The sequence below is a fragment of the Lithobates pipiens genome, unplaced genomic scaffold (assembly GCF_037356315.1).
Source record: "Lithobates pipiens isolate NorthernLeopardFrog02 unplaced genomic scaffold, aLitPip1_a1.2 Scaffold_8, whole genome shotgun sequence".
Classification (NCBI taxonomy): domain Eukaryota; kingdom Metazoa; phylum Chordata; class Amphibia; order Anura; family Ranidae; genus Lithobates; species Lithobates pipiens.
Window position 1 is genome coordinate 316,361,493 of NW_027507903.1, and position 25,566 is coordinate 316,387,058.

Consider the following 25,566-nt stretch of genomic DNA (forward strand, 5'->3'; position numbering starts at 1 on the left):
ATTGCTGTATAAATGATACTGGTCCCAAAAATGTGTCAATGTCTGATTTATACGCCATAATATCGCAGTCACGATAAAAATCGCTGATCGACGCCATTACTAGTAAAAAAATAAAATAAAAAAATTATTAATAAAAAAAAGCCATAAAACTATCCCCTATTTTGTAAACGCTATAACTTTTGCACAAACCAATCAATATTATTGCGATTTATTATTATTTTTTTTCTATATATATATTTTTGGGGGATATTTATTATAGCAAAATGTAAAAAAAAAATGAGTTTTTTTTTTTTTCTTTTCTTTTCATAGATCAGGGGACACCGAGCCATAGTAGTTACTATGTGGGTTATAGGGCCACTGATAGGTGATGGACACTGGCACGCCCTAAGGCAAGAAGTGTACTCCCTATATAACCTCTCCCACTACTGGGAGTATCTCAGTTTTTTCGCCCTTGTCTAAGGTGTTGGTCATGAGTAAAGATGTGCTGGGAGCTGGAAGCAATCCTTGCTGGGGCTAGCCATGCTGACCGGATCCGTTCAGAGTGTCCTTTCATGGGCTAAAGGAATGGTACCCAGGCCTCGTTTCCAAAGAAAAGAGGTTTTTCTTGTGAATGCTTCTCTTTTTAGAGAGCTGGACCCTGCGATACAGTACTTTTTGGCAGTAAGGCCATAACGTTTTACTGGCAGGGTGCTGTTGCAGGTCCAGGATTGTGGGTAACCTCTAGGTTCCCCTGTTCCTGAAGGTTTCGGAGCCCATCATGAAGGGTGAAGTTTGGGTTTATCTCAGATAAACCTGCAGCGAGGAAAGGTAAGTGGAGATTTTCTTATGCATTTATCCTTTTGAGTTATAATGTTGTCATGCCTATGTGTCACCAATGGGGCTGTATTGAGCACTCACCACCTGATGCTGGAAACAGCATTTCTCCTCTCCGGCCACAAGCAGATCCTCCGGTAAGAAAGGGGGGACTGGTTCTCCTGCACCCTCAATGTTGGAATCTTCCCCTTCGGGGGACTTATGCCAAAAGCATTTATTTTTTTGAAAGAAAAAAAAAAGACAAACCACGCGGCCACTCATCAGTTTTTAACCCCCCCCCCCCCCTGCCATATCCGCTGTTTGCAAGGCGCCTGAAGTCCGCCGCTCGCACGGGAAGACACTTTCTTTTGAAAGTGGGGGGCGGGGCTAATGGCGTCAGATGCCGGCCACACGTGAAGGAAGTTTTTAAAGCACTGTGTGTAGCTGCTGCTGGCTGTGAAGGGACGCATGATCAGGAGGTGGCTTGCTTCAGGTTTGGTGACACAGGCATTCCCTTTGACACATTATTACTTTACCAGGCTAGGTATTAATAGCAGATTATAGCGCTGGACTAAAACCTAGCAGTGTACATTCTTTTGCTGGTAGTGCCGCTGCTTTTGTGCTTCAGGCTATGAGTGGTAAAGGGCACGGGAACTCCTTTAAGGGTTCTAAAGGGTCAGTGGTTTCACAACAAACTAAATCCATTTCCAAAAGAATGTCATCCTCTGAGAGTTATACGGCCAGTCAAATTGAGCCATCAGGGGAGATTGTTGTTGCAGCTGCACTAGACACTTCAGTCCCTGTATATATCACACAAGAGGTTTTTTCTTCTACCGTTTGTAATTTGGAAAAGAAGATTGCTGTTATGATATCTCCCCATAGTGGGGCCAAACGTAGCAGATCCCCATCTAGTGCTCAGGACCCTCTTATTGAGGTGCAGGGGATCAGGTAGATCTTCCCAAAGATTTGGAAGATACTTGTATATCCTCTTCCGAGGATCCTAATATAGAAGGTGTAGCATCACAAGACAGGTTGCTTGTGCACTCTTACTAAATTGGTTTGTTCAACCTTTTTGCTGCCTGCAGAGCAGGCTGTTGATGAACCCACCTCTAATTTGGGATCATTAAAACCTCCCCCATCTAGGGATGCTTTTCCTATTCACGCATGGCTAAGAAAGCTTATATATTCTAAAGGAGAACATCCGGATAAGAAATTCTCCACACTTTATCTTATGGAAGAGGATTTCTATAAGAAATGGGGGGTTCCAGCAATTGATGCTGCAATTGCAGCATGTCCGGTGGTTAATGCGTTAATGCGTTAATGTTAAAGGATCCAACAGATAAAGTTGGAACTTCTTTCTAAAAGCAATATGTCTTTACCAAGTTCAGTAGCGCAGCCTGTTCTTGCGGCATTTGGTTTATCTCAGTCCATTAGGCAACAATTTGTGGAGATACTTAAAATTCTGCCTGATCAGCAGCCCCAGAAATGGTCTGGTGTATCGGACGCACTATGTTTCACAGTAGATGCTATGAAAGATTCTATCATTCAAGCCTCACGGCTTATGCTTGTACGTCTGGCCCTAGAGTCTTGGACGGCCTGACTACGGGATTGTCCTGTCAGGATTCAGTCCGACAATGCCACGGCTGTGGCTTACATCAAACAGGGGGGCACGAGAAGTCGTGCAGCCCAAAAAGAGGTGAATCATGTTCTAGCTTGGGCAGGACACAACATTCCTTGCCTATCGGCAATATTTATTCCAGGAATAGAGAATTGGCAGGTGGACTACTTGAGTCGCCAACAATCGTTTCCAGTGTAATGGTCTCTTTACCCCGACATCTTCCTAGCGATATGTCAGAGATGGGGTATTCCGGACGTGGACCTGTTAGCGTCCAAATTCAACAACAAAGTCTACAACTTTGTGTCGAGAATGAGGGATCCACTAGCATGCGGAACAGACACATTAGTCTTCCCATGGGATCAGTTTTCACTGATCAATGCGTTTCCTCCAGTTCTGCTACTTCCGCGTCTTCTCCGCAGGATCAACCAGGAACAAAAGGAGGTAATTCTGTTGGCCCCAGCGTGGCCCAGAAGATCTTGGTTTGCCGAGATCATAAAGATGGCAGTAGGAGTCCCTTGGACTCTTCCATTATGGCCAGACCTTCTTGCGCAAGGTCCGGTATTCCATCCTACCTTAGACGCTAAAGTTAACGGTTCGGCTATTGAGACCCACATTTTAAAGGATCGTGGGTTGTCTCCTTCGGTAGTGTCTACCTTGATTAATGCCAGGAAGCCGGCCTCCAGAATCATTTACTATAGAGTCTGGAAAGCATGTGTTTCTTGGTGTGGATCCAGGGGTTGGCACCCCAGGAAGTATGTCGTAGGTAGGATCCCTGATTTCTTGCAAATGGGATTAGAAATTAAGCTGGCCTTGAGTACTATCAAGGGCCACATCTCAGCCTTGTCAATATTTTTTTCAACAGCCTCTTGCTGCCCACTCTCTGGTGCGTAACTTTGTTTAGGGGGTAACACGGATTAATCACCCTATCAAGGCACCTCTAAATCCTTGGGATTTAAATTTTTGGTTTTATCGGCTTTGCAGAATCAGCGTTTGAGCCTTTACGAGAAATTCCCTTGGTTCTTTTGACAAGAAAGGTAATCTTTCTGGTTGCCATTTCTTCTGCTAGAAGAGTATCGGAACTAGCGGCTCTGTCTTGTAAAGAGCCATATTTGATCATTCATAAGGATAGGGTGGTTTTACTCATCCTGAATTTTTTACTAAAAGTGGTAACAGGTTTTCATTTAAACCAAGATATTGTTCTTCCTCCTTTCTTCCCAGAGCCTCAATCTGGGGAAGAAAAGGCATTACATTCCCTTGATGTAGTAAGAGCGATCAGAGTCTATTTAAAGGCGACCGCTCAGGTTCGCAAAACTGATGTTTTATTTGTGCTGCCAGAAGATCCAAAAAGGGACAGTTAAATTTAAAATCTACTATTTCCAAATGGATTCGTGAAGTGATTGTTCAGGCTTGCGACTTAAAGAAGAAAATTCCTCCTTTTCATGTTAAAACACACTCAACCAGGGCGATTAGTGCCTCTTGGGCGGTGCATCATCAGGCCTCTATGGCTCAGATCTGTAAGGCCGCGACTTGGTCTTCAGTTCATAATTTTACCAGATTTTATCAAATCAATGTTAAAGGTCATGAGGATATTGCCTTCAGGCGCAGTGTGCTGCAGGCTACAGTATGAGTCCTCTGACTTCCTTTTTTTCTTGTTGTGTTTCCCCCCCTTCAGTTGTCATTGCTATGGGACATCCCACATAGTAATTATGTATGTTTCTGTGTCCCCTGATGTAAGAAAAGAAAATAGGATTTTTAAAACCGCTTGCCTGTAAAATCCTTTTCGTTGATGTACATCAGGGGACACAGAGGTTCCTCCCTTCTTGGTATACATTTGTATTGCTTGGCTACAAAACTGAGAACTCCCAGTAATGGGAGGGGTTATATGGGGGAGTACACACCTTAGGGGCGTGTCAGTGTCCAGCACCTTTCGGTCCGATATATAACCCACATAGTAATTACTATGGCTCTGTGTCCCCTGATCTACATCAAAGAAAAGGATTTTACAGGAAAGCTGTTTTAAAAATCCTATTTTTTTTTTTTCTGCCAAGTTTTGTCAGGAAAAATCCCAGAATATGTGGAGCATAAATTCCTATGCCTGAAAGTCAAACCTAAAGGATGACTGTGCTCCATTTTCCCAAGCACCACGCCCTCAGTATAATCCAGTGGACATTTCTGGATTTGTTCATGGGACAGTGTATGACCGCATTGTTATTGTGACTATAGAGTTTTGTACATTTCCAATGCAGTAATTAAGGTATTTTATTTAGCAGCATACTATACAATTACATTACTGATAAGTGCATTATTGTGTGTGTGTGTAGGCAAGTACACTGTGAAAAAGTCTCGCAGGACAGATGTGGAAGACCTGACTCCAAATCCAAGAAAACTTCTGCAGATTGGTGGTGAGCTGCGTAAACTGAATAAAGTAATCAGTGACCTAACACCCGTATCGGAGCTTCCTGTCACTGCCAGGCCACGATCTCGTAAGGAGAAAAACAAGCTGGCTTCCAGGTATGTTAGCTATTATTTATAAATGGGAATTATCACAATTAAATTTACTGTACACCTGCAGAACATAAAAGCTCCAAGACATTCTCTTCAAAGGTGATTATTAGGCAGAATATACTGTAACATTTTGTCTCTGGCGATTTTTCTGAGGGCTAACAAAATTGTCATTGGTTTGTTTACTCAATTGAAGCACATTTTAACACTGTTATCACAGATCTTGACACCCATCAACATCCAAACTCATATTCTGCAGCCTTTCAGTTAAAGTGGAACTAAAGGCAAAACTTTTTATTTTAGTTTTGGATAGAGTTCAGAGGGATTAGAACAATTGCCAGTTATTATTGCTGTCTGTGCCCCTGCCCCCCTCTCTATTTGTCTTGTTTACTATTGGCATTGAAAGTAAAAAAAAAAAAAAAAAAAGTTTTTTTGGGTCATCCCCTAAAAATTAATGGAGGGGAAATCTTCCAATGGGGACATTAGTTCTGGTGACCTGGGGGTCCCCAAGGAATTTCCTCTTACTTCCTGTTTGTCTATAAGACAGGAAGTGAAGGGAAGTCTCTGAAATGGAACAAAGATGGCAATGCAGGCACCAAGAAAAGTTGGTTATAAAACTTTGACGCAGAGCAGTTGTGTAGAAACAGCTTTGTTACCAAATCTACAAGCAGCTACATAGCTGTCTATACTTAGAATCCACACCATAACCTTGTTACCTCTTGTAACTTCTACATTTTATTCTGTGTAAAAGGCAAAAATCATACTCCTTGTGAGACCCTGTGTTGATTCAAACTTTTCTGGTTAAACATAGTTCCATGCCACTGGAATCTTCCCAGTCCAAAACTTCTAGATGTGTTGAAGTCGTCCTACGCCCTTGACTACTACATCACTAGTGTGCCTCTGAGCTGCCAGCACAGCCTAGTAATATTGACTGTGCAGAGACTATGTGCCAGGAATGCTGCAAGGACATGCTAGTGGCATAGTGGCTTCCAGATATTGGGTGTAGTGATGGGAAACGGACCCCACACACCTGGACATGTCACATGAAAAGCTGATCATAGACAAATCGAAATCCAGCAGGTTCAGTAGTGACTGGTTCAGCAGCTGCAGCCGTGAATCGGTGTATTCTGACAGCTTTCCTACATCCACCTCATTTGTGTGGATGGTAGAATCTGTTCATTTAAACATTTTTAATCAGCCAGCTGGCTGAAAATAAAACAAACCATCTATCGATTAGCTTTACACTGGTAATTGATGCACTAAAGTGGCCAATGGTAAGTATGATGCTTGCCTTTTCGACACCAGTAATAAAATATACAGCACATCCAAAAAGCTGGTTTCATACCTGACCTGTGTAGAGTGTGTTATACAAAAATAACAAAGAATATGCAGCGCTGTGTGATAATGTCCTTATTGATACAAGGCTACTAGTGCAATAACATCAATAATATATGTAATAGTATATTAATAAAATACAGAAAAAAAAAACTAAAATAAATGTGTGTAACAAGTAAGTTCACAGTGAAAAAAATGCATTGGTAGAAAGTGTCCTAAAAAATGTTGTCCTCAAAAATCTTCGCTTCCACAAATATTAAAGTGCATATGTGCAATAATATTCCATAAAGTGACTCTTGTGATGAAAAAGTCTTGGTTGATACGAGGGTGACTTTACAGACGTACTCCCCCTTGTGTAGTTGCGCTCACCTCAAGCTGTGTGATTGCACAACTAAGCTTGTTCCACATAAACTTTTGAGCCACTCCTGGGCTCTGTGTACAGAGATTTTCAGCAGGATCCCACGGTAAAATCCAGAGAAGAAATCCTCAATGTTAAAAATAGAAAGAGGATGAATAGTGTATTATCGTTTTGTTTGTAAATTTATTTAGAGAAAATAACATTAGGGTACTCACATTTCATTGGTGCTTCCAGCACACCAAACTATAAAATACATTAAGTACAAAATCCTCTCCCCAAGTGACTTCAAATCTTGTGTGTGTCAGTAGTTTGCTCAAAAAAGCATGAGACTGTTTCCTCCACCGTCCTGGCCCCTCCCCTGCATGTGATGACAGGGCTAATCATGTGTCTTCCTAAGGGATCATAGTGTGTTATAGAGTGTGTAATAGGGCTTCAGCCAGTGGTTCTCTGCTGACCACACCCACTGACACATTTCGCCCCACTCACTGGAGCTTGGTCATAAGCCTCTATGACTAAGCCCTGGTGGTCAGGGGGAAATGCACCAGAAGGCATGGTCATTAGAGAAGCACTTGATGAGCCCTTACAAACTCTACACAGGTCGAGCAGGAAATCGGCTTTCTGGATGTCCATTTTTGTTGTTGCTGGATGATACTACTTGATCGCTGGCACCCCTACAACTGAGGACTGAGGGGAAAGAGGACATATGCCTGCTTTGAGTGGCACTGCAAAGGTCACAATAAAACATAGATGTTTCAATAGTCGGAAGGGTCTTCTCCTAAGTGAAATGCATTTCTACTCCCTTTTTTTTTTTTTTTTTTTTAATCCCTCTCTTTTACACTACCCTTTGTTGACTCTTTCCATTTGGCATGTGTTCTGCATAAGCTCATTTACCTTTTCTTCCACAGAGCTTGCCGTCTAAAAAAGAAAGCCCAGTATGAAGCCAATAAAGTGAAGCTGTGGGGCCTGAATACCGAATATGGTAAGAAATGGAATGTTTCTGTATGGTGGAGCAAGATTTTGGAGAGTCTGATATATGAACAATGCCTTTGTTTAGGAACATGAAGTGTGGCTTCTTCTCTGAGGCTCAGACTTCTTTTTGGAATGAGACACATAAGGAATGACAGTGAAGCACATATAATTCCCATGTGGTTTACTTTACTTTAATCTCTCCAGTGTAGGGTTTATTCTGTATGCTGCATATAGGAGCAAGCATCTTTTATGTATTCAATGTACTGCTCTTACTCTGCATTTAAGAAGTTGACTTATAGGACCAGTGCACATCAAACCGACAAGGGAGGATTTTGCAAATATCTGCAAGTTTTAATAAGCATTTGGATTTCAAATTTCTTTTAAAAATTGTCTATCTATATACAGTATCTCCCAAAAGTCCCCTCACATTTTTGTAAATATTTTATTATACCTTTTCATTTGACAACACTGAAGAAATTACACTTTCCTACATTGTAAAGTAGTGAGTGTACAGCTTGTATAACGGTGTACATTTACTGTCCCTTCTAAATAACTCAACCCACAGCCATTAATGTCTAAACCACTAGCAACAAAATTGGGTACACTCCTAAGTGAAAATGTCCAAATTGGGCCCAAAGTGTCAATATTTTGTGTGGCCACCATTATTTTCCAGCACTGCCTTAACCCCCTTGGGCATGGAGTTCCCCAGAGCTTCACAGGTTGCCACTGGAATCCTCTTCCACTCCTCCATGATGACATCACGGAGCTGGTGGATGTTAGAGACCTTGCACTCCTCCACCTTCTGTTTGAGGATGCCTCACAGTTGCTCAATAGGGTTTAGGTCTGGAGACATGCTTGGCCAGTCCATCACCTTTACCCTCAGCTTCTTTAGCAAGGCAGTGATCGTCTTGAAGGCGTGTTTGCGATCATTATCCTGTTGGAATACTGCCCTGCGGCCCAGTCTCCAAAGGGAGGGGATCATTCTTCAGTATGTCACAGTACATGTTGGCATTCATGATTTCCTCAACTATAGCTCCCCAGTGCTGGCAGCACTCGTGCAGCCCCAGACCATGACACTTCCACCACCATGCTTGACTGTAGGCAAGACACACTTGTCTTTGTACTCCTCACCTGGTTGCCGCCACACACGCTTGACACCATCCGAACCAAATAAATTTATCTTGGTCTTATCAGACCACAGGACATGGTACCAGTAATCCATATCCTTAGTCTCCTTGTCTTCAGCAAACTGCATGCTTTCTTGTGCATTGCTTTTAGAAGAGGCTTCCTTCTGGGACGACAGCCATGCAGACCAATTTGATGCAGTGTGTGGGGTATTGTCTGAACATTGACAGGCTGACCCTTCCCCCCCCCCCACCTCTTCTACCTCTGCAGCAATGCTGGCAGCACTCATACGTCTATTTCCCAAAGACAAGCTCTGCATATGACGCCGAGTACGTACACTCAACTTCTTTGGTCGATCATGGCAAGGCCTGTTCAACCACTATATGGTCTTTGCTACCGTGCTGCAGCTCAGTTTCAGGGTCTTGGGAATCTTCTATAGCCTGTTGAACTTCCAGTGACCAGTAAGAGAGAGCGATAATACCAAATTTAACACACCTGCTCCCCATTCACACCTGAGACCTTGTAATACTAATGAGTTGCATGACACCGGGGAGAGAAAATGGCTAATTATGTCCAATTTGGACATTTTCACTTAGGGGTGTATTCACTTTTGTTACCATTAATTTTTGTTGACATTAATGGCTGTGTGTTGAGTTATTCTGAGGGGACAGCAAATTTACACTGTTATACAAGCTGTACATTCACTACTTTACATTGTAACAAAGTATCATTTCTTCAGTGTTGTCAGTAAAGATTGTTTTTTATATATATAATATATATGTATAATATAAAATAGTTTTTTATGTTTGCTTAAAAGCTATTTAGAATTTTGTGTGAATGTCCAGTCAAGCTGCAAAACAGTAATCGGAATATTTTACTGATGTTTTCCTATTGCATTAATAAAACATTCAATTTTTTTGCTTTACATTTGTCTGCAGATAATTTGCTGTTTGTGATCAATTCAATAAAACAAGAGATAATGACACGGATACAAATCCCATGGGAGGAATGGTCGTCAAGCATGGAGCAGAAACTGGATACTCTTATCAAAGAGACTTTGGGTATGGAGCTGTGTGAAGAATATGGCAGACTAGGCAAACTATAATGACTGTATGTTTATATGAACAGCTTTCCCAACCATCAGGATACTGGCTAACTCTATTTTAAATATTATATGCCCATTTCTATCATCCCTGCTGTTTTATATCAATTCATATATTGAAGTTTTCTTTAAGCAATGTATCTGCCGTAATAATTAGTCAATGTACCTTTATTTAAAAATGAAGGGACCACTAGTCCTCTATTCTTTGTGTATGACTAGGTGTACAGTAGATCTTTGTAGACAGATGATTCTACATTGGCCTTAAATTTTCAAGCATCAATCCAGGGGGCTCCTTCATCCCCAATCATGGCAACAATTGGTCTTGGTTTTACAGTTAAGAATATGTTCACAATATATGCCTGTTAATAAATCCAAAGAGGCGGGAACCACAGCATTATGCAGTCTGCATTCCTCCAATGAAGTGTTCAACTGAAAGCTGAGCACTGGCTGATGGGCTAGATATTTTCCACTTGGTCATGGACCGCTCACAAATCTCTTTCCCAATCAAATCAATGCCTCACTGTGCCCATAATTTAAAATGAGTCAATTTATAGAGCAGTGAATGTGACTTCACCAAACATTTACTGGTAAGAAATCATTGAATGGTGAATGTCCAATTCACTGCTTTCAAAACATGGCTTAAAGTGGTTTTAAACCCTTAGGCCGCGTACACACGGGCGGACTGTTCGCCCAACTTTGTCCGCTGAACAGTGTTTGGGCGGACAGTCCGCTCGTGTGTGGGCTTTCAGCGGACAGTTTCAGCAGACAGTTTGACGGACAAGGTTTTTCGGAATTTCCGAAAAACTGTCCGCTGAAACCTTGTTTCAGTGAACAGTCCGCTCGTGTGTAGGCTTGTTCGTCAAACAAAGTTGCGCGCATGCTCAGAAAGGATTTTCACGCCGAAAGCTATAATGCAGTGTATAGGACGTCGTATTTTTCGTCCCGTCGTACGTGCCGTTCACGTCATCGCGCACGGTTTCAGCAAACTGTTCGTCCGTCGTGTGTGGCCATGTCCGTCCATGCTAAGTTTGAGCGGACTGTTTGCCGAAACTGTTTGACGGACAAAGTTGGGCGAACAGTCCGCGCGTGTGTACGCGGCCTTACAAACCACGTTGACCTACAGGTAAGCCTAGATTAAGGCTTACCTGTAGGTCCAAGAAATATCTCCTAAACCTACACGGTTTAGGAGATATTTGCCAAAAGTCAGGCACTGCTATCTACACCGCTGTTAACGGCGATGTGCCGCGAGTGTCGGCTCCCTTGCGCATGCGCAGGAGTGAAGTCATTGCAACTCCGTCGAATGACAGCGGTGGAGCAGCGAGACCCACCAAGAAGATGGAGGCTCTGTACACAAGGGGACAGCGGTGACTTCGCTGGCTCCTGTGTCAGGTAAGTGACACATAATGGACTACTATGCGATGCATAGTAGTCCATTATGCTTTAATTTTGCAGGGAATCAAAGAGGAAGTGAACCCATCAGAGTTTACTTCCTCTTTAAATGTATGTCTAGCCCATTTTTTTTTTTTTGTAGTAATGAAACTGTTAAAAAAAAGTAGTGGCACATTCTTTATCGGGTATTGGTAGAGCAGTAGCTCGGTCTGCCATTTATCTGGATCGCTGCGATCACTGTATTTAGCTGCTGCTTTTTCCCCAGCCTCCGACATTGTCATTAGCAGATCAGCTCTGCATGGAAAGGGGAAGCTGTTAAAGACCTAAATTACCTTTTCACGTTAACCAGGAGGTGATTGGCTGCTAGGAGGGGGTGATGTGAAGGAATAAAGTGCTGTGGGGGAGATGTGAAAGGGCAGTGGTACCATTGACTCTTAAACGCACTGAAATACAAGGTGCTTTTTCCTGCATGATACAAATGCACCATGCAGTTTCGTGCAGCTTTTTTTTTTCCCAAAAGGTGCCAGGACCTTTTCCAAGCAGAAAACACAGGCACAGCGGCCCATTCAAATTAATGGGCTGTCGTGCCTACACACCTGGGCTGTGATGTAAATAAACTCATCCCACAAAAATGCATTTCAGAGCTCTGCTGGAAGAAAATTTTACTAATCGGACCTCCCATGAATTTTAATTCAAAATACCCCTGCTTTATACTATCAAGCAAAAGAAAAAAAATTAATAAAAATGCACTAAAATTGGACTTTTGAGGCACAACATATATCTAAAAACACCATTTATTTACAGTAGCCATAAAATGGATTTTCCACGTTAATACATAAAATATCATAGAATATCGAAATATAGGACAAATACTATAAAACCTCTTAGTGATAAAGTAAGACCTTATATAAATAAAATAAAAAACGGTTGATTCCTTATGGCCCCAATTAACCAACAATTATTGGGATGATAAATATTTAATAGTTTTGGTAGTTTCTGTTTAGCTTATGTGAATAAGTGCTTTGACCAATCCAGAAGAAGTGGATCAAGTCCATGAAACGCATTGGGTCATAAGGAATCAACTGTTTTCTGATAGAATGTCTTGCTTTATCAGATTGATGATTGATGTTTTAGTCCCTATTTTTATTTTTTTTATTTTTTTGTGTTTGACCCATTTTTGTTCTTGCCTTAGACTTAGACCATAACACAAAGGACCGCTTATCTGGAAGTAGAATCTGATTATGTTGGTGAAGTGTTATAAAGAAGCTTTTTATTTTGTTTTTCAGGATCCCCAGTGGCTGGCCAGACCTCCGACTTTGTTAATCAAGTTTTGGAGAAAACCTCTGAGGGAAATCCCACTGGTGGCCTAGTGGGGTTACGTATACCCACTTCAAAGGTGTGATGGCCTCCCTACACGATGAGCGCTGATGTGTGTCGTCCTTGTCTTCTCCACAGTCTGCACTGTAAATTCCATTTAGGTTTTGCATGTAAAATTCATCATCTGCTAGGATTCTATTTTAAACAAGATTTGTTGGGCTAGAGAAGCAAACAAACTTGTCTGCAAGTGGCAAGTACTCTTTGCATGGAGCTCTGTTTTATCACAACTTCTGGTTGTTCGTAATTCTTTGTTATTAGCATACAAGCAGCAACAACTCTATCATTGCCATAGATTTCTAAATACTGAACTTAAACGTACAAAAGAAATAGTGAAAACGTATTGTAAGTTTAATGTCTGTCTTAGTCAGACTTCTATTGTTTTTTCTTTTACGTTCCCATAGTTTTGAGCTAATGCCAAAATTATTCAGAATAAGCTTCAAACACAAGTGATAAGAACTCTTTTGGGATGTTAGAATTGTGGATTCTGATTTTAATGCAGAATCCTTATGCCAGGCTTATATGTCTATGCCTGTGTGTGCCGCGCTCATGTTACAGTAGCAAAGCCGCGGTCACCAAAAGTGGCTACAGTCACAATATATCTAACGCAGAGAAAACAGACTTTGCGATCGCAAATCGTTTGTCAGAAGTGGGACTACGATTATATAAAAAAAAAAAATATCTTTGTGCCTTGTAATTTGCGAAGTGAGAAGATACTTCTGCTTAAAGTTGCTTTTTTTTGGTATGCTTTAAACCGTTACAAAATATATATAAAAAAAATTAGTGTAGTGGGCTTAATTGCATAGTTTGATACATATTTATTGGGTTGAACTTACATGTTTAAGATAAAAAAAATCCTTGTGACTTCCTTTTTTCTCCGAATGTATATAGGAATATGTTGAAAATGTAGATATGTGCCACAGAGTCTGTGAATTGTATAGACATTGAAAAAAAAAAAACCACAAAAAGGTTAAAAAAAAAATAAAAAAAACATAAAAGGCAACAAAAGAGAAAAAAAAAACCTTAAACGGTGGCTCTTGAACTAAAAAGCCGCACTTTTTTTGATTTGTGTTCTTTTTATTTTCTCTTTGGTACTTTTAGTTTGAAAAGGAAGAAAAATTGCACATTACTTTTGATTGTTTTCCTTTTTTTATTTTTATTTTGTACCAAAGACAAAACACGTTGAGGTGGCGAACTGCCAGTCAAAGTAAAGATTTGCACAGCTTAAAAGATACTGTAATGAATGTAAACATTTAAAAAAAAAAACATATATATTTAAAAGTTTAGGTCAGCAGAATTTGGGGATTAGTAGGGGTTATAATAAACTGTGAATTTTTTTTTTTTTTTTGTTTTTGTAGTGGTCCAATATTCTGAGTCTGTATGTAAACTCTGAGGGTTTATTCACAGTCTGCTGTCTACAGTAACACAAGTGATTTCTCTGTAGATAAATAGACTTTATATATGTAGTTGTGTTTTTTTTATGTTTTATTTTTTTCAGATTTTTGGAGGGTAGGTGGTGCTGCTACATTTCATTCATATAGATAAACTTCCAGAATCTGATATTTTCCCTAGCCAGAGACATGTTGTAGGCCTATATGTTGTAAAAGAAAAAAATATATATATATAAATATATCTATTTTTGCTATTGTTATATGCACCCAAATATATTGAACTTGAGAAGAAAAGGAGAGCTTTAGAAATTCTAATACTTTGCCAATATTTTTGTTAATGTCGATCATACAGAGCATGACCTGATATAAAAGAAACAAACGTAACATGTTAAAAGAGGAAAAAAAAAATAAAAAAGGAAAAAAATATATATTTTTGTACCTTTTTCTGCAAGATATGCTTATTTGGTTTGTTAGGGATTTGGTTTTCATTTTTGTCTTGGTGGTTTTGGCTTTATCCTGCATGTAGTTACTTTGTGGCTACAGAAAGTGTTGAGATATTCTTTCTTACATTAGAGAAGATCGAGTCTAAAAACAGACCTAAACTTTAAAGTTACGTCCACTTTAAAAGAGTTGCAGCTTTTCTGAGGCTAGCTAAGGGGGTAAAGAAGACGGAAGATACATGGGAGATGTAAAAGCAGATTATGCAGCAAAGGCTTTTGGTCACAGACCTGAAGCCAGTATGTTGGTTGACATGACTTGAAGTAGCTCTATATTGTGGGTTTCAGCCTCAGCAGAGTCCTTTTTACTGAAGACTCTGCTGACGTTTGTTTTACAGTGCAGACCACTGTGGTTCCAGGACGCATGACCCCAAATTGGAATACCATAAGAGTGCATCTCACAGGTATGTGTTTGAAGACTTTACTCCCCTAAGCTGCTTCCCTATTGCCTAAATCTATTGGATTAGACCTAATGTTAGAATGTTCAAAATGTTTAACAAGTTAACCCAGCAACTTAATTTAGCTATCTGTCTGGATCGACTCTATAGCTGTCTGTAATTTGTTTATTTGTAGAAATTCCCACAATCTGGAATAAAGTGTTAAATATCGAACCATTAAAGAGTTATTCCAGCCACCTCTAGTGAAAAATCCAGTATTTGGTTCAATTGTTTCATCATGTTGCACACATAGCAAGTTTTATTTAATCTCTATGGGCACTCACAGGAGATCAACTGCTGCTAAAGACCCCATTACCTGCACATGCTGATTCATGCAGAACACATTTGTTCTGACTGCTCTGTTTATTCAGAAGGTGATCTAGGTGGGTGAAGGTGGTATCCCTTGTTTTGCCCAAATCAGATTGTGGTTAAGAGGCAGCAGAAAAAACAGAACAGAATGGGACCTTGAGCAGTACTCCATTTTTTTTGTCAGGACATGGAGAGGTAAATGAATGCTTTTGCTATGTATATCGCACGATGCTTCGCCAAATGCAAAAGTGTTCACTGATGGCTGGAGTTTATTCTGTAATCTGGTTCGGTCTTAGATTATATTTTTGTTTGATACATATATTCTTGAAATATACATAGATTTAAAATGTTAGTTTTGATATACAGAGTTTTTTTTTCTTGCTGTAAAGAAAGAAATTTGCAGCACTTTTGGTAGTTGTAATGCCAAAAAAAAAAATAGAAAAGAAAAAAAAAAGATTGCTCCCTTAGACGTGCCTTATGTTTTTTAAAATTCGGGGGTTGAATCTGTTTTTAGGTCTCAAAGTCTTAAACAGTATACAGAATCAGAGAATTACAAAGTGCTTCAGAAATGTCCATTATCGTTTCTTTTAGTTTTTTTAGGCACCAGCAGTTTGTGCAGTTATGGTAAAAGAATTGTCCCTAAGAAAATACATAACTACTATATCGCAATTCATTTTTTACTAATCTGGTGTGTACTCACACTAGCCTGTAACATGTTAGTCTGCTTTTCCTGGGCTGTGGAAGCAATTTAAAACTTACGTACATTTATGTATTTATCTATTTACAAGTACAAGTTTCTTTCCACACATACGCTATATTGTCAACCCTTTGCAGCTATAACAGCTTCAACTCTTCTGGGAAGGCTGTCCACAAGGTTTAGGAGTGTGTCTATGGGAATGTTTGATCATCCTTCCAGAAACACATTTGTGAGGTCAGGTACTGATGTGCACAAGAAGGCCTGACTCACGATTCTCCACTCTAATTCAGCCTAAAAATGTTTGTCGGCTTGAGGTCAGGACCTGTGGACAGACTTTCTAGATGAGCTGAAGCTGGAAAGGGTGGGCCAACTCAATATTGAACCCTACGGACTAAGACCGGGATGCCATTAAAGGTCACGTAAAGGTAGACGTCCCAATACTTTTGACAATATAGTGTATGTGTAAACCCATGCCTGTGCAGGTATTGAGAGGTTAGACTGCCCTTTTTTCCACATGTTCTATATTAGTAACTACTTTATTCAACTTAAAGCTGAACTGATAGATGTTTATCAAGTGCCCTTGGTATTTACCTTGTATAAAATGTGTAAAGTATGCCCAATAGATGTATAGTTGTTTAACAAGCAACCCTTCTTTTTTTATAAAAGATTTAAAAAAAACCTGTTAATATGGCACATTTAATTAGTTGTAATTTTTATAAAATATAAACTACTATTTGAAAATTATTTGAACAGGCAGATCTACTACATGGACCTGTCAAATGTACTCTGACGGGTACACCTAGATAGGTCACCTGTATGTAGACCTTTGCACACCCCCCCAAAATGCCTCAGTCCTGCTGAAATTTAGAAAATGTGAGCGTACATTTTGGTAATCTTTGTATGTATTGGTAATTCTGCCCAGATGGTTTACCACCCAGGAAAAACACAGCAGTTTGTTACAAGTTGGTGACAATGTGAGAAGGCACCTTTTTAGGACTAAATTACACTGGCGATTCTGAATACACTAGAAAATCTCTAGCGGTGAGATTGTTGCTTTTGTGTTTTTAGCTTTTAAGTGCTGTGTGTAAGTGGACCTGGGTGTCAGTAATGATATGTATTGCTTGGCACCATGGGTCCTGAAAATGTGCATTATGCTGAATGCAGTGTGTATCCAGCAAAGTGTCCATGAGCATTAACATTTGTCTGCCCCATTGGGAATAATTGTTTCTTGGACACAATCGTACAGCACCAATGCTTTAACATGGGCTGGGCAGCATTTCCATTGTTTCTAAGAAAGATCTCTTATGCCGTGTACACACGACCGGACTTTTTGACAGCAAAGGTCCGATCTTGTGTGGGCTCCATCGGACCTTTGCTTGCCAAAAATCCGGTGGACTTTAGAAATAGAACATATTTTAAATTTTTCCACCGGAACTCCGCCGGACCGAGAAATCTGTTCGTGTGTATGCTAGTCCAACGGACAAAAACTGACGCTAGGGCAGCTATTGGCTACTGGCTATGAACTTCCTTATTCTAGTCCAGTCGTACATCATCATGTTCGAATCCGTCGGACTTTGGTGTGATTGTGTGTGGCCAAGTCCGTTCATTCGGAAAGTCCGTTGGAACTCCGCCGAAAGTCTGTCGGAAAGACCGTCGGACCTAGTCCCTCAAAGTCCAGTCGTGTGTATGCGGCATTAGAGATGTAGAGCGATTTGTAGAAAGAGTGCCCAACAGTCTTCTAAACCCAGGATCAGCTTTAAATGATCAAAGATGATTGACAGACAAAATTCTAGACCAGACAAGATTTTCCAGTAAATCTATATAGCATGAGTTTATAGGGATGTGTTATTTTTATTGTGAGAAGTATCTTCTGTGAGCTATTTCTTACGGGTGCGTGTGTATTTTCAGCATGCCTATTTACTCATTCAAAAGGGTCCATCGAAGCACTAAAGTTATTATTTGTAATGGCTTGTTTGTATCCATAACATTTATAACTAGCTTGATGAGACATGCTTCTGTGTCTTCAGCAGGCCCAGAATTAGTGAAATATTTTGTTTGCACTGCTAAATGGTGCATCCAATACAGTACAAGCCATTCACATTGCCCATTCATTACTGAGGTTTGACTTGTCTGGATACACTTTCTGCCTTATTTGAAAAAACAAGAGGTATTATTCAAAGTGCAGTAAGCCAAAGCAACTGGTCAGATTTCATTTGTTGTGATTGCAATGCTTTAATCTGATTGGTTGCTATTGATTTTTTGCACTCTATAATGCATCATTGATTTTCACAGTTTTACTGATTAGGGCTGTGTGAGCACAGCTGGACAGTGACTGCGTATCAGCATAGTCTACTTAATATGCCAACTGCATGATTCATCTTGACCTGTTGTTTTACATCAGGCCCTGTATCCCATTTAGCAGAAGATTTGATGCGGATTACACGGACGTACCCCTTATCAGCTGACTGAGCTATGTTTTGCTAGATGCAGAAAAAAAAGTATATAGTCAACGGTACTGAGGGGACTATAGAATAGCATTTTCCTTTTTTACCCCAAATTACTTTTGGGAAGTGTACAAATTGGAGCAAACAGACTTTCTACATGAGACCGTGCTATATCATTTTCAGGAAATGTATAATGAGCTACCACCTTTTTTTTTGTGGCTTAGTGAAGATGAACATTCATTTTCATGGACCATTTAATGTGAAGCTGGCGGTTCAATAGAAACCTGGCTAGACCCAGAAAACCAGTGCTTTGCCTTTTCTAGATACTGCCCTCTATTTCTCATTAATATACATGGCAAACACTGACAATCCCAGCCAAAGTCCCAACAGTCTCGCAATGATATGATGTGTCCTATGTCTACGCCTTTGGCCCACACACTGAAGGGTCATCCTTCAGTAGCTGCTATGTTCATGCCCAAGTGCGTTTTCTGAGAGGTGCTCGTCATTCATCTATATTTTGCACTTTGTTGTCCAATAGAAGTTCCATATAACATTTCTGGTTTACCTAATCTGTAATGACATTTAGTAGTTGGCATACATTTCGGAGTGCCTTATTAACAACCGTTGTTGCTTCCTAGTCTGCTTCCTTCCTGCCTTTTCGAGGAACTTATACTGACTTTTACTTCTCAGTTGATAAGCTTTGTTTTATTCAGTGGTGTCCTCTTCTGCAGGTATTTCCACAACTTAGTCAAAGAAAGAAGAATTGCTCGCTGGTAATTGCCAGCTGCGAGTTGGGCTTGGGTAATAAGAGTACAAAGCGCAGTGATGTTTAAATTGCAGAAATCTATAGCAGCCAACCAGATTCACTATAGTCAGATCACAAAGGAGTTCTGATTGCCAGCTCTAGGCTACTGCGCTTTGTATCTTGTTAAGAGTCCCACATGTTTTTCAATGCACAGCTATAATGTCCTTTACCACTTTCAACTGTTAGAGGGCAATCCAATGTACTGTATGTATCAATCCCTCATTGCTGTAATAACATCCCGAGCCATTTTTACAGTAGACACACAACTTCCGGAAATCCTTTTTCCTCTGGCAATACACTTGCTTATATTTAACACAGGGCTATCTATAACACTCCAAACACCTGACAGATAATATTAGCCTACCATGCTTGAGTCCATACAAACATGCCCCAGTATCTGTAAAGCACAAAAGACTCAGGTAACTTGCTAAAACCATTCAAAACTTTTTTTCTGACCAGATGTGACTTTAAATAATCGATTTTGTGTTAAGGGAAGCCTGTATAAGCTAGCATTTTTCAGACATGTAGGATGTATTGTATCGCAGATGGAGGACAAGACTTTAGGCAGCAGTACTACGTTGTTTTTCTATATGATGGCCATCTATTCTAATTGGCTGTTGTGGCATTACAATAAATATTAAGGCAGCAAAGATGGCAATATTTTTCTGCAGTTGCCTTGTGGAGTTTTCTCATCAGTTTTGTATGGAGAATGATTGTTGTTCTATTGAAAAAAAATTGCATACAGACATAGCATTTACTCCTTTTGCACTGTTATGTTGGGGGTGCCTTTTCTATGGTAGACTCTTGATCATGTTTCAGTCCTGACTGTGGCACAAGTTAAGTAGTACAGATCTACAGTATGTTCCAGACAATCTACCATTGTACCTCTCAGTTTTATCTACATGTACAAGGCACTCTGTAAATAATATTGTTTTCCATTGATATAAAAATTCTCTGTTTATTGGTGCTCATGCAAAAAAAGTAATGGGGTTGATATATTGATCAGCTCAAGCAAACAAGAGGAATGTTGTCCATAGCAGACAATCTGATTGCAGTTTGCCATTTTCCAAGGAAAGATAAAAAAGAGAGGCTTACATATGATACGTTGCAACAACGGTCATATTTTTTATTTATTTTTTCCTGAATATGTTCCACAGTGGTTTTTTGTTTGTTTTAATTTTTTTTTTTGGGCTACATTCAACCTTTAAACTGAACTTAAATGTTACCTCACCTATGGTTTTTGCATGAAAATAACGTTGACTATACCTATAAATGTTCAGGTTGGATGGCATGCAAAAGATAGGATGTGCCCTTTTCCCTATATGTAGTGAGCCCATCCAGAGGTCCTTATAAACTTACCTGTAAAGCACATCCTGCTTGGATTTGTATGGAACCTAAGGTGTGGTGGCTCTTGAATTCCATTGCCCAAGCTATGAACGCTACCTAAATCAAACATAGCATGGGCACAGATGAAGTGCCCATGGGTACAACCTCTCAAATATTTTACTCTTGGTAAAATGAGGGCCAAGATTTGCCTGGGTATGGCACAAGAAAGTTTATATCCTTTGCCATAATTGTACACCCACTAATTTTTTCTTCCTGCCACTTCATGTCATTCCTTCTCACCCCTTATTATCCGTGACATCGAACATGGTCACTCCAGTCTCTAGGTGGCCACACAGTGTTATTGCTAGTTTGTATAGTGAGCAGATGTTGAGAGATTTTAGACTTTTAACTTTTTTTTTCCAACTGACACTTTATTTTATAAGTATTTATGTATATGTACAAAAAGCACTTTGTTAAAAGAGGAAATAGTTTTGTTTTACAAACATACGTATATATATATGTCACTTCCTGCCATTTGCTGCTAACTCTGGACTGCTTTGTATGCTGCAGCAATACTTGATGTAAACTAAATACAGCTGGCAGTTATGATACAGAGGAAAATGATGCCTCAGGTCAGGTTGGATTTGCATGGTTTGACTATTGGACCTTGTCATTGAGGACATGGTAAGACCATCCTAAATTTTATTACAGGTCCTGAACTGGTGTTGACCCTTAAGTGTTTTCTGTTTTGCATGAGTTGATATGTATCAAAGCTCTCCTAGCTGTCAGATAAATTGGACAGAAAGCCCCAATGAAACAGCACCTAAATGCTTTTCTGAGGCCTAGCTAGTTTACAGTAAGGAACCAAGTGCGTGGAATGTTCGAACTAAGGACCAATGTGATTTATAATTAGTGACTGTCTGAGCTTGGCCCAGACTACCAGGAGCCACCATGCACCCTCCACACAATGACCCAGTGTAGAAGAAAAGCTGTGCGGCTTTACTCTTAAACCAGGAGACTCTGTGGTATTTTAAAACAGTCTAGACATGGTTGTACTTTGATGCCAGTAATATTCTGCTTCCTCTATTGTCATTATATATATATATAGTATACATTTATATATTATAATGTAAATCTTTAGTGTATAGTTCTTGCTCTTATGAAGAAAACAAGTTGCATTGTAAAATCTCATTATGTATATATGTTAATTTCTGCATTTGTATGTAGTTTGAGAACAGCCAGATTCTAGCTACACAGGACACAACCAGTTGTGCACTTGGATTTCTTGCAGGTTGAATATGATCATCTGACATAAATTTTTATCTGTTGTAATCCCCCTTGGAAAATGTTATTTTTATGTTATCGTTTTTCAAGGCATGCACACGTCACGCAAGGCTGGGATAATTGATAATTAGAATACCAATGCAGGTTTTCTTGGGGAGATTATAGCTGGTAGTTTTTATGCCCTGAGATTGCATAAGCATATGCTAGCTACGAAAGGGAAGGGGTGGTTCCCATTTACAGGAGGCTCCTTTCCAAGGTAAACCGAGATTTGTCTCCTTTCCTCTCAGTACCCTGCATCCTCTAACTGCTTCCAGCACTGCGTTTGTCAGTAATTGGATGAAAGCATACATTTGTACTCCTTCCTGCATTCCCGAATATGAGGAATGGTGAAGATCTTATAGGAGTTAATGAGAGCTTGAGTGACAGTTTCACTTTTAACAACCAGTTGTCAGAGTTAGTGGTTTCTTTTTAAAGAAGATCTGTGTCCATGTAACTAGATCGTCTAAAGAGTTATTTAAGCATTACATAAACTTTAAAAGAAGCCCTCACTTGCCTCTAGCTGCAGGCATTGTGGAGTCACTCAGTCTTTGTATATACAGCAGAAAGTATGCTCTTTCAGTTTCATTTAAAGCGGGAGTCCACCGGGACTCCGCGTTTTTTTTTTTTTTAAAAGCCAGCAGCTACAAATACTGCAGCTGCTGACTTTTAAATAGTGACACTTACCTGTCCAGCGCGCCCGCGATGTCGGCACCCGAAGCCGATCGCTCGCTCGTCTGGCGGGTCCTGCCGCCGCCATCTTGGGTATGGGAATCAGGAAATTGAGCCTTTCGGCTTCATTTCCCGGTTCCCTACTGCGCATGCGCGAGCCGCGCGGCGCAATCCGGACGGTCCCCGCTGCCTCTGGGAGCTGTGTGTTTCCCAGCAGGCAGCGGGGCACTTGCTGAAGGGGGCGGGCGCTTGCGGAAAGGGGCGTAACGTACGCCCCTTTCCGCAGAGAGCTAGCCCGGAAGTGGGTGCAGTTACCTGGATTATCCAGGTAACTGCACCCCCCTCCCCCCTGAAAGGCGCCGATTGTGGCGCCGGAGGGGGGGGGGATTCCGATGAGCGGAGGTCCATTTTAGGGTGGACCTCCGCTTTAAGCAGTTCTGGTCATCCTGCTCCTTCTCTCAGCATTGACTTAGCAGGTTGCTAACCTACTGTTGAAAACACAGAGCAGGTGTACTAGAAAAAGAGGCGAGAACACGAAGGGCTCAAATTAGTATGAATTTTTTAGGATGAATTTTACAGTGCCTGCAGCTACAGAGGGGGTTGGTCTTAAGGTTTTTTCCGTTCAACCCAGCGGGCTGAACAAAAAAAAACTGAGGAGCTCATTGTACTATGTGATTATTGGTACAGCGATTGTGTTTTTGACAGGGAGACTTGACACCTCCCCCCCCCCCCCCCCACCCCAGACTGCTGACTGTTCAGCCGCCTTCTGTCAGACAGACTGATGTACACAGGTTGAATACAGGCCACTTGCTATTGAACTGGCTGATATTCAGCCTGTGTGTACCAGGCTTTAAGCCCATTTAGGCTGCATTCGCACCTGATTGTTTTCAGCCAATAAAACACCTGAAAAAAAGCCCAACAAGCAAAATCCCAATCATTTCAATGGCACCTGTTCACATCTGAGCGTTTTGTCACCTGAAGCAAAATGCCTCAAAAGCACCTTAAGTTAAAAAAAATAAAAAAAGAACATGAGCTTCTTTAGGGCAAATTACAGAAGTTTTTCTGCTTTTTACATTGACCTGTACAAAATGGCAGTAAAAAACGTGCAACTTTAAAAATGCTCAGGTGTGAATGCAGCCTTAGTGCTTGACATGTTCATGTAAATATTTGAATGTCCATAGCCTATTCACGGTTCTGATTTTAAGGTTCAGTCACATTTGACTGGGCAGTTTCTTCACAAAAGTCCTTGGGAAGGGCTGTCTAAATTTGTCAAAACTAGTCACTTTAGAGAACACCACCAAATGGTACTTCTGGTCATATATATCACACAGATTATGGTGGTCTCTCATTTCACTTTCCTTAACATCTAATATTCCAGTATTACTTTGAATTACTCACTAGTCTTTCTTCTACTGATAAAGATCCTAAACTTTGTTGTAAAAGAGGTTTCAAAACCTACTATGGGTCAGGCAGTACACTTATCAGACCCAACTGTCTGTTTTGTTTCCCTTGCCTGTCGTGTGTGTGATGTGTTCTTATAATTGTGCCTTACTTGTACATTCAGATAGAAGCTGGCCTTTCTCTAGGCCATTTTTGTGTGGACCATTTGGGAAGAAATGTGTTAATGTGTGTGATACTGACTAAGAAAAAGAGATGTACCTTACATAAGGAGACAAATTTTGAGTGCCTCTCTCCTGTTTTGAGCAATGGGGCTAGCTTGTAGATTCTCTCTGTGATCATGTTGTCTGCTGGATAAAGTGTAAATTTTATAGTACTACAGCAGTTTTCCATGCTAAAGATCATTTTGCCGCACTTGACAGAATGCGGTCATATGCATCTCCTTTTGTTGGTTTCCTCCACAGCTATCTTACTTTCCTGTCATTTATTTAGTCAAAGTCACGCTGTGTATCGATCTAATGAGTGTTAATAAACTATTTGACTTGCAGCCACAGTGGCACCAAAAGTTGCATTTTCAAACCTTTGTTTAGATGTTACCAGCCAAAATCAATAATATTTCAATCTTGTGGTCCTTATCTGGATTTCCAGGGTCTGATTCACCAGACACTCAGTACTCGTTGGCACTTGTAACCGAAAACCTGGACTAAAGCTACTTTGGAAGCTCTGGTTAATGCTGCTATGAGTCATTGTGGAGATGCATATGAGAAGCTACTCCTCTACTCCACATTAGTAATTTACTAATAATATTTTGCACATGATTTATCAGCAGATGGCACTTTATTATATTAGAAATATGTTTTTGCTGATTCTTTCTGTTTGGGGTGGTCCCAAAAAAAAACAAAAAAAAACACAAAGTTGTATTACATTGTTCATGCTGAACTATTTACAGTATGCTAGGTGTTGTCATCTATTTACCTGTAACCTGACTGATTAAAGAGAGGCACATTGGTTTTAAATGAAAGTGAACCCATTTAACTCCTCCCCAACTGTGTGCTTTATTATGTATGTTTGATTCAGCAAGGTAGTAAATGTATTGGCTATGATCCATACATGCACATAGTTCGCTGCCTCTATTGCAGCGCTCCATTCCTAAACATCTTCAGGGTTCCTGTAGTGGAAAAATGCTTTCTTACAAAATTAGCATGTCAAGTCATTTTACCACCATGTTTACCACTGTATAACAGATGTTTGCCCCTTGTATAATAAATGCACAGGAGGAGGCTTAGTGGCTGGAATAGAATCTGGAGTATGTAATGCAAAAGTAAAAAAAAAAATACTGTAAAAAAAAAAAAAAAAAAAAAAAAAAGTGTTTCCAAAATGTCTTTTATTTCTGTCTGTTTCTGTTTTGCCTTTTATTTAATAAAGCTATTTTGTCTCTTCACAAATAAAGTGTACGTTTTTTTTGCTTGCATAGACATAAAATTCAGATGTCTTGTTACACTGCTGACTTCTAGTCAGACAAGATCCATGTGACAAAACTGCTCCTGGTCTATGATTGAGTGTTTGGGTTTTATTTTTTTTATTTATTTTTTTAAAGTAGAAGTCAGAGTGAATTGCCTTTATGGACCTTGCATGGATCGTAGGCACACCATAGTGGGTACAGTTGTAGCATTGTGTGGTCTTTGCCAATTGGTTAATGCTACTGC

General features: G+C 40.2%; 1 protein-coding gene across 3 annotated transcripts in view; it reads left to right on the forward strand.

Annotated features, from left to right (window-relative positions):
* CREBRF (CREB3 regulatory factor) overlaps positions 1-24,774 on the forward strand; it is a 77,777-nt gene extending 53,003 nt beyond the window's left edge. For all 3 annotated transcript variants that reach the window (XM_077472815.1, XM_077472816.1, XM_077472817.1), the window contains exons 6-10: positions 4,732-4,921; positions 7,511-7,584; positions 9,638-9,760; positions 12,477-12,586; positions 14,791-24,774. In XM_077472815.1, the coding sequence (XP_077328941.1) occupies positions 4,732-4,921; positions 7,511-7,584; positions 9,638-9,760; positions 12,477-12,586; positions 14,791-14,820 (527 nt within the window). In that variant the 3' untranslated portion in view covers positions 14,821-24,774. The remainder of the gene's footprint in view (positions 1-4,731; positions 4,922-7,510; positions 7,585-9,637; positions 9,761-12,476; positions 12,587-14,790) is intronic.
* Positions 24,775-25,566: the final 792 nt, after the last annotated feature.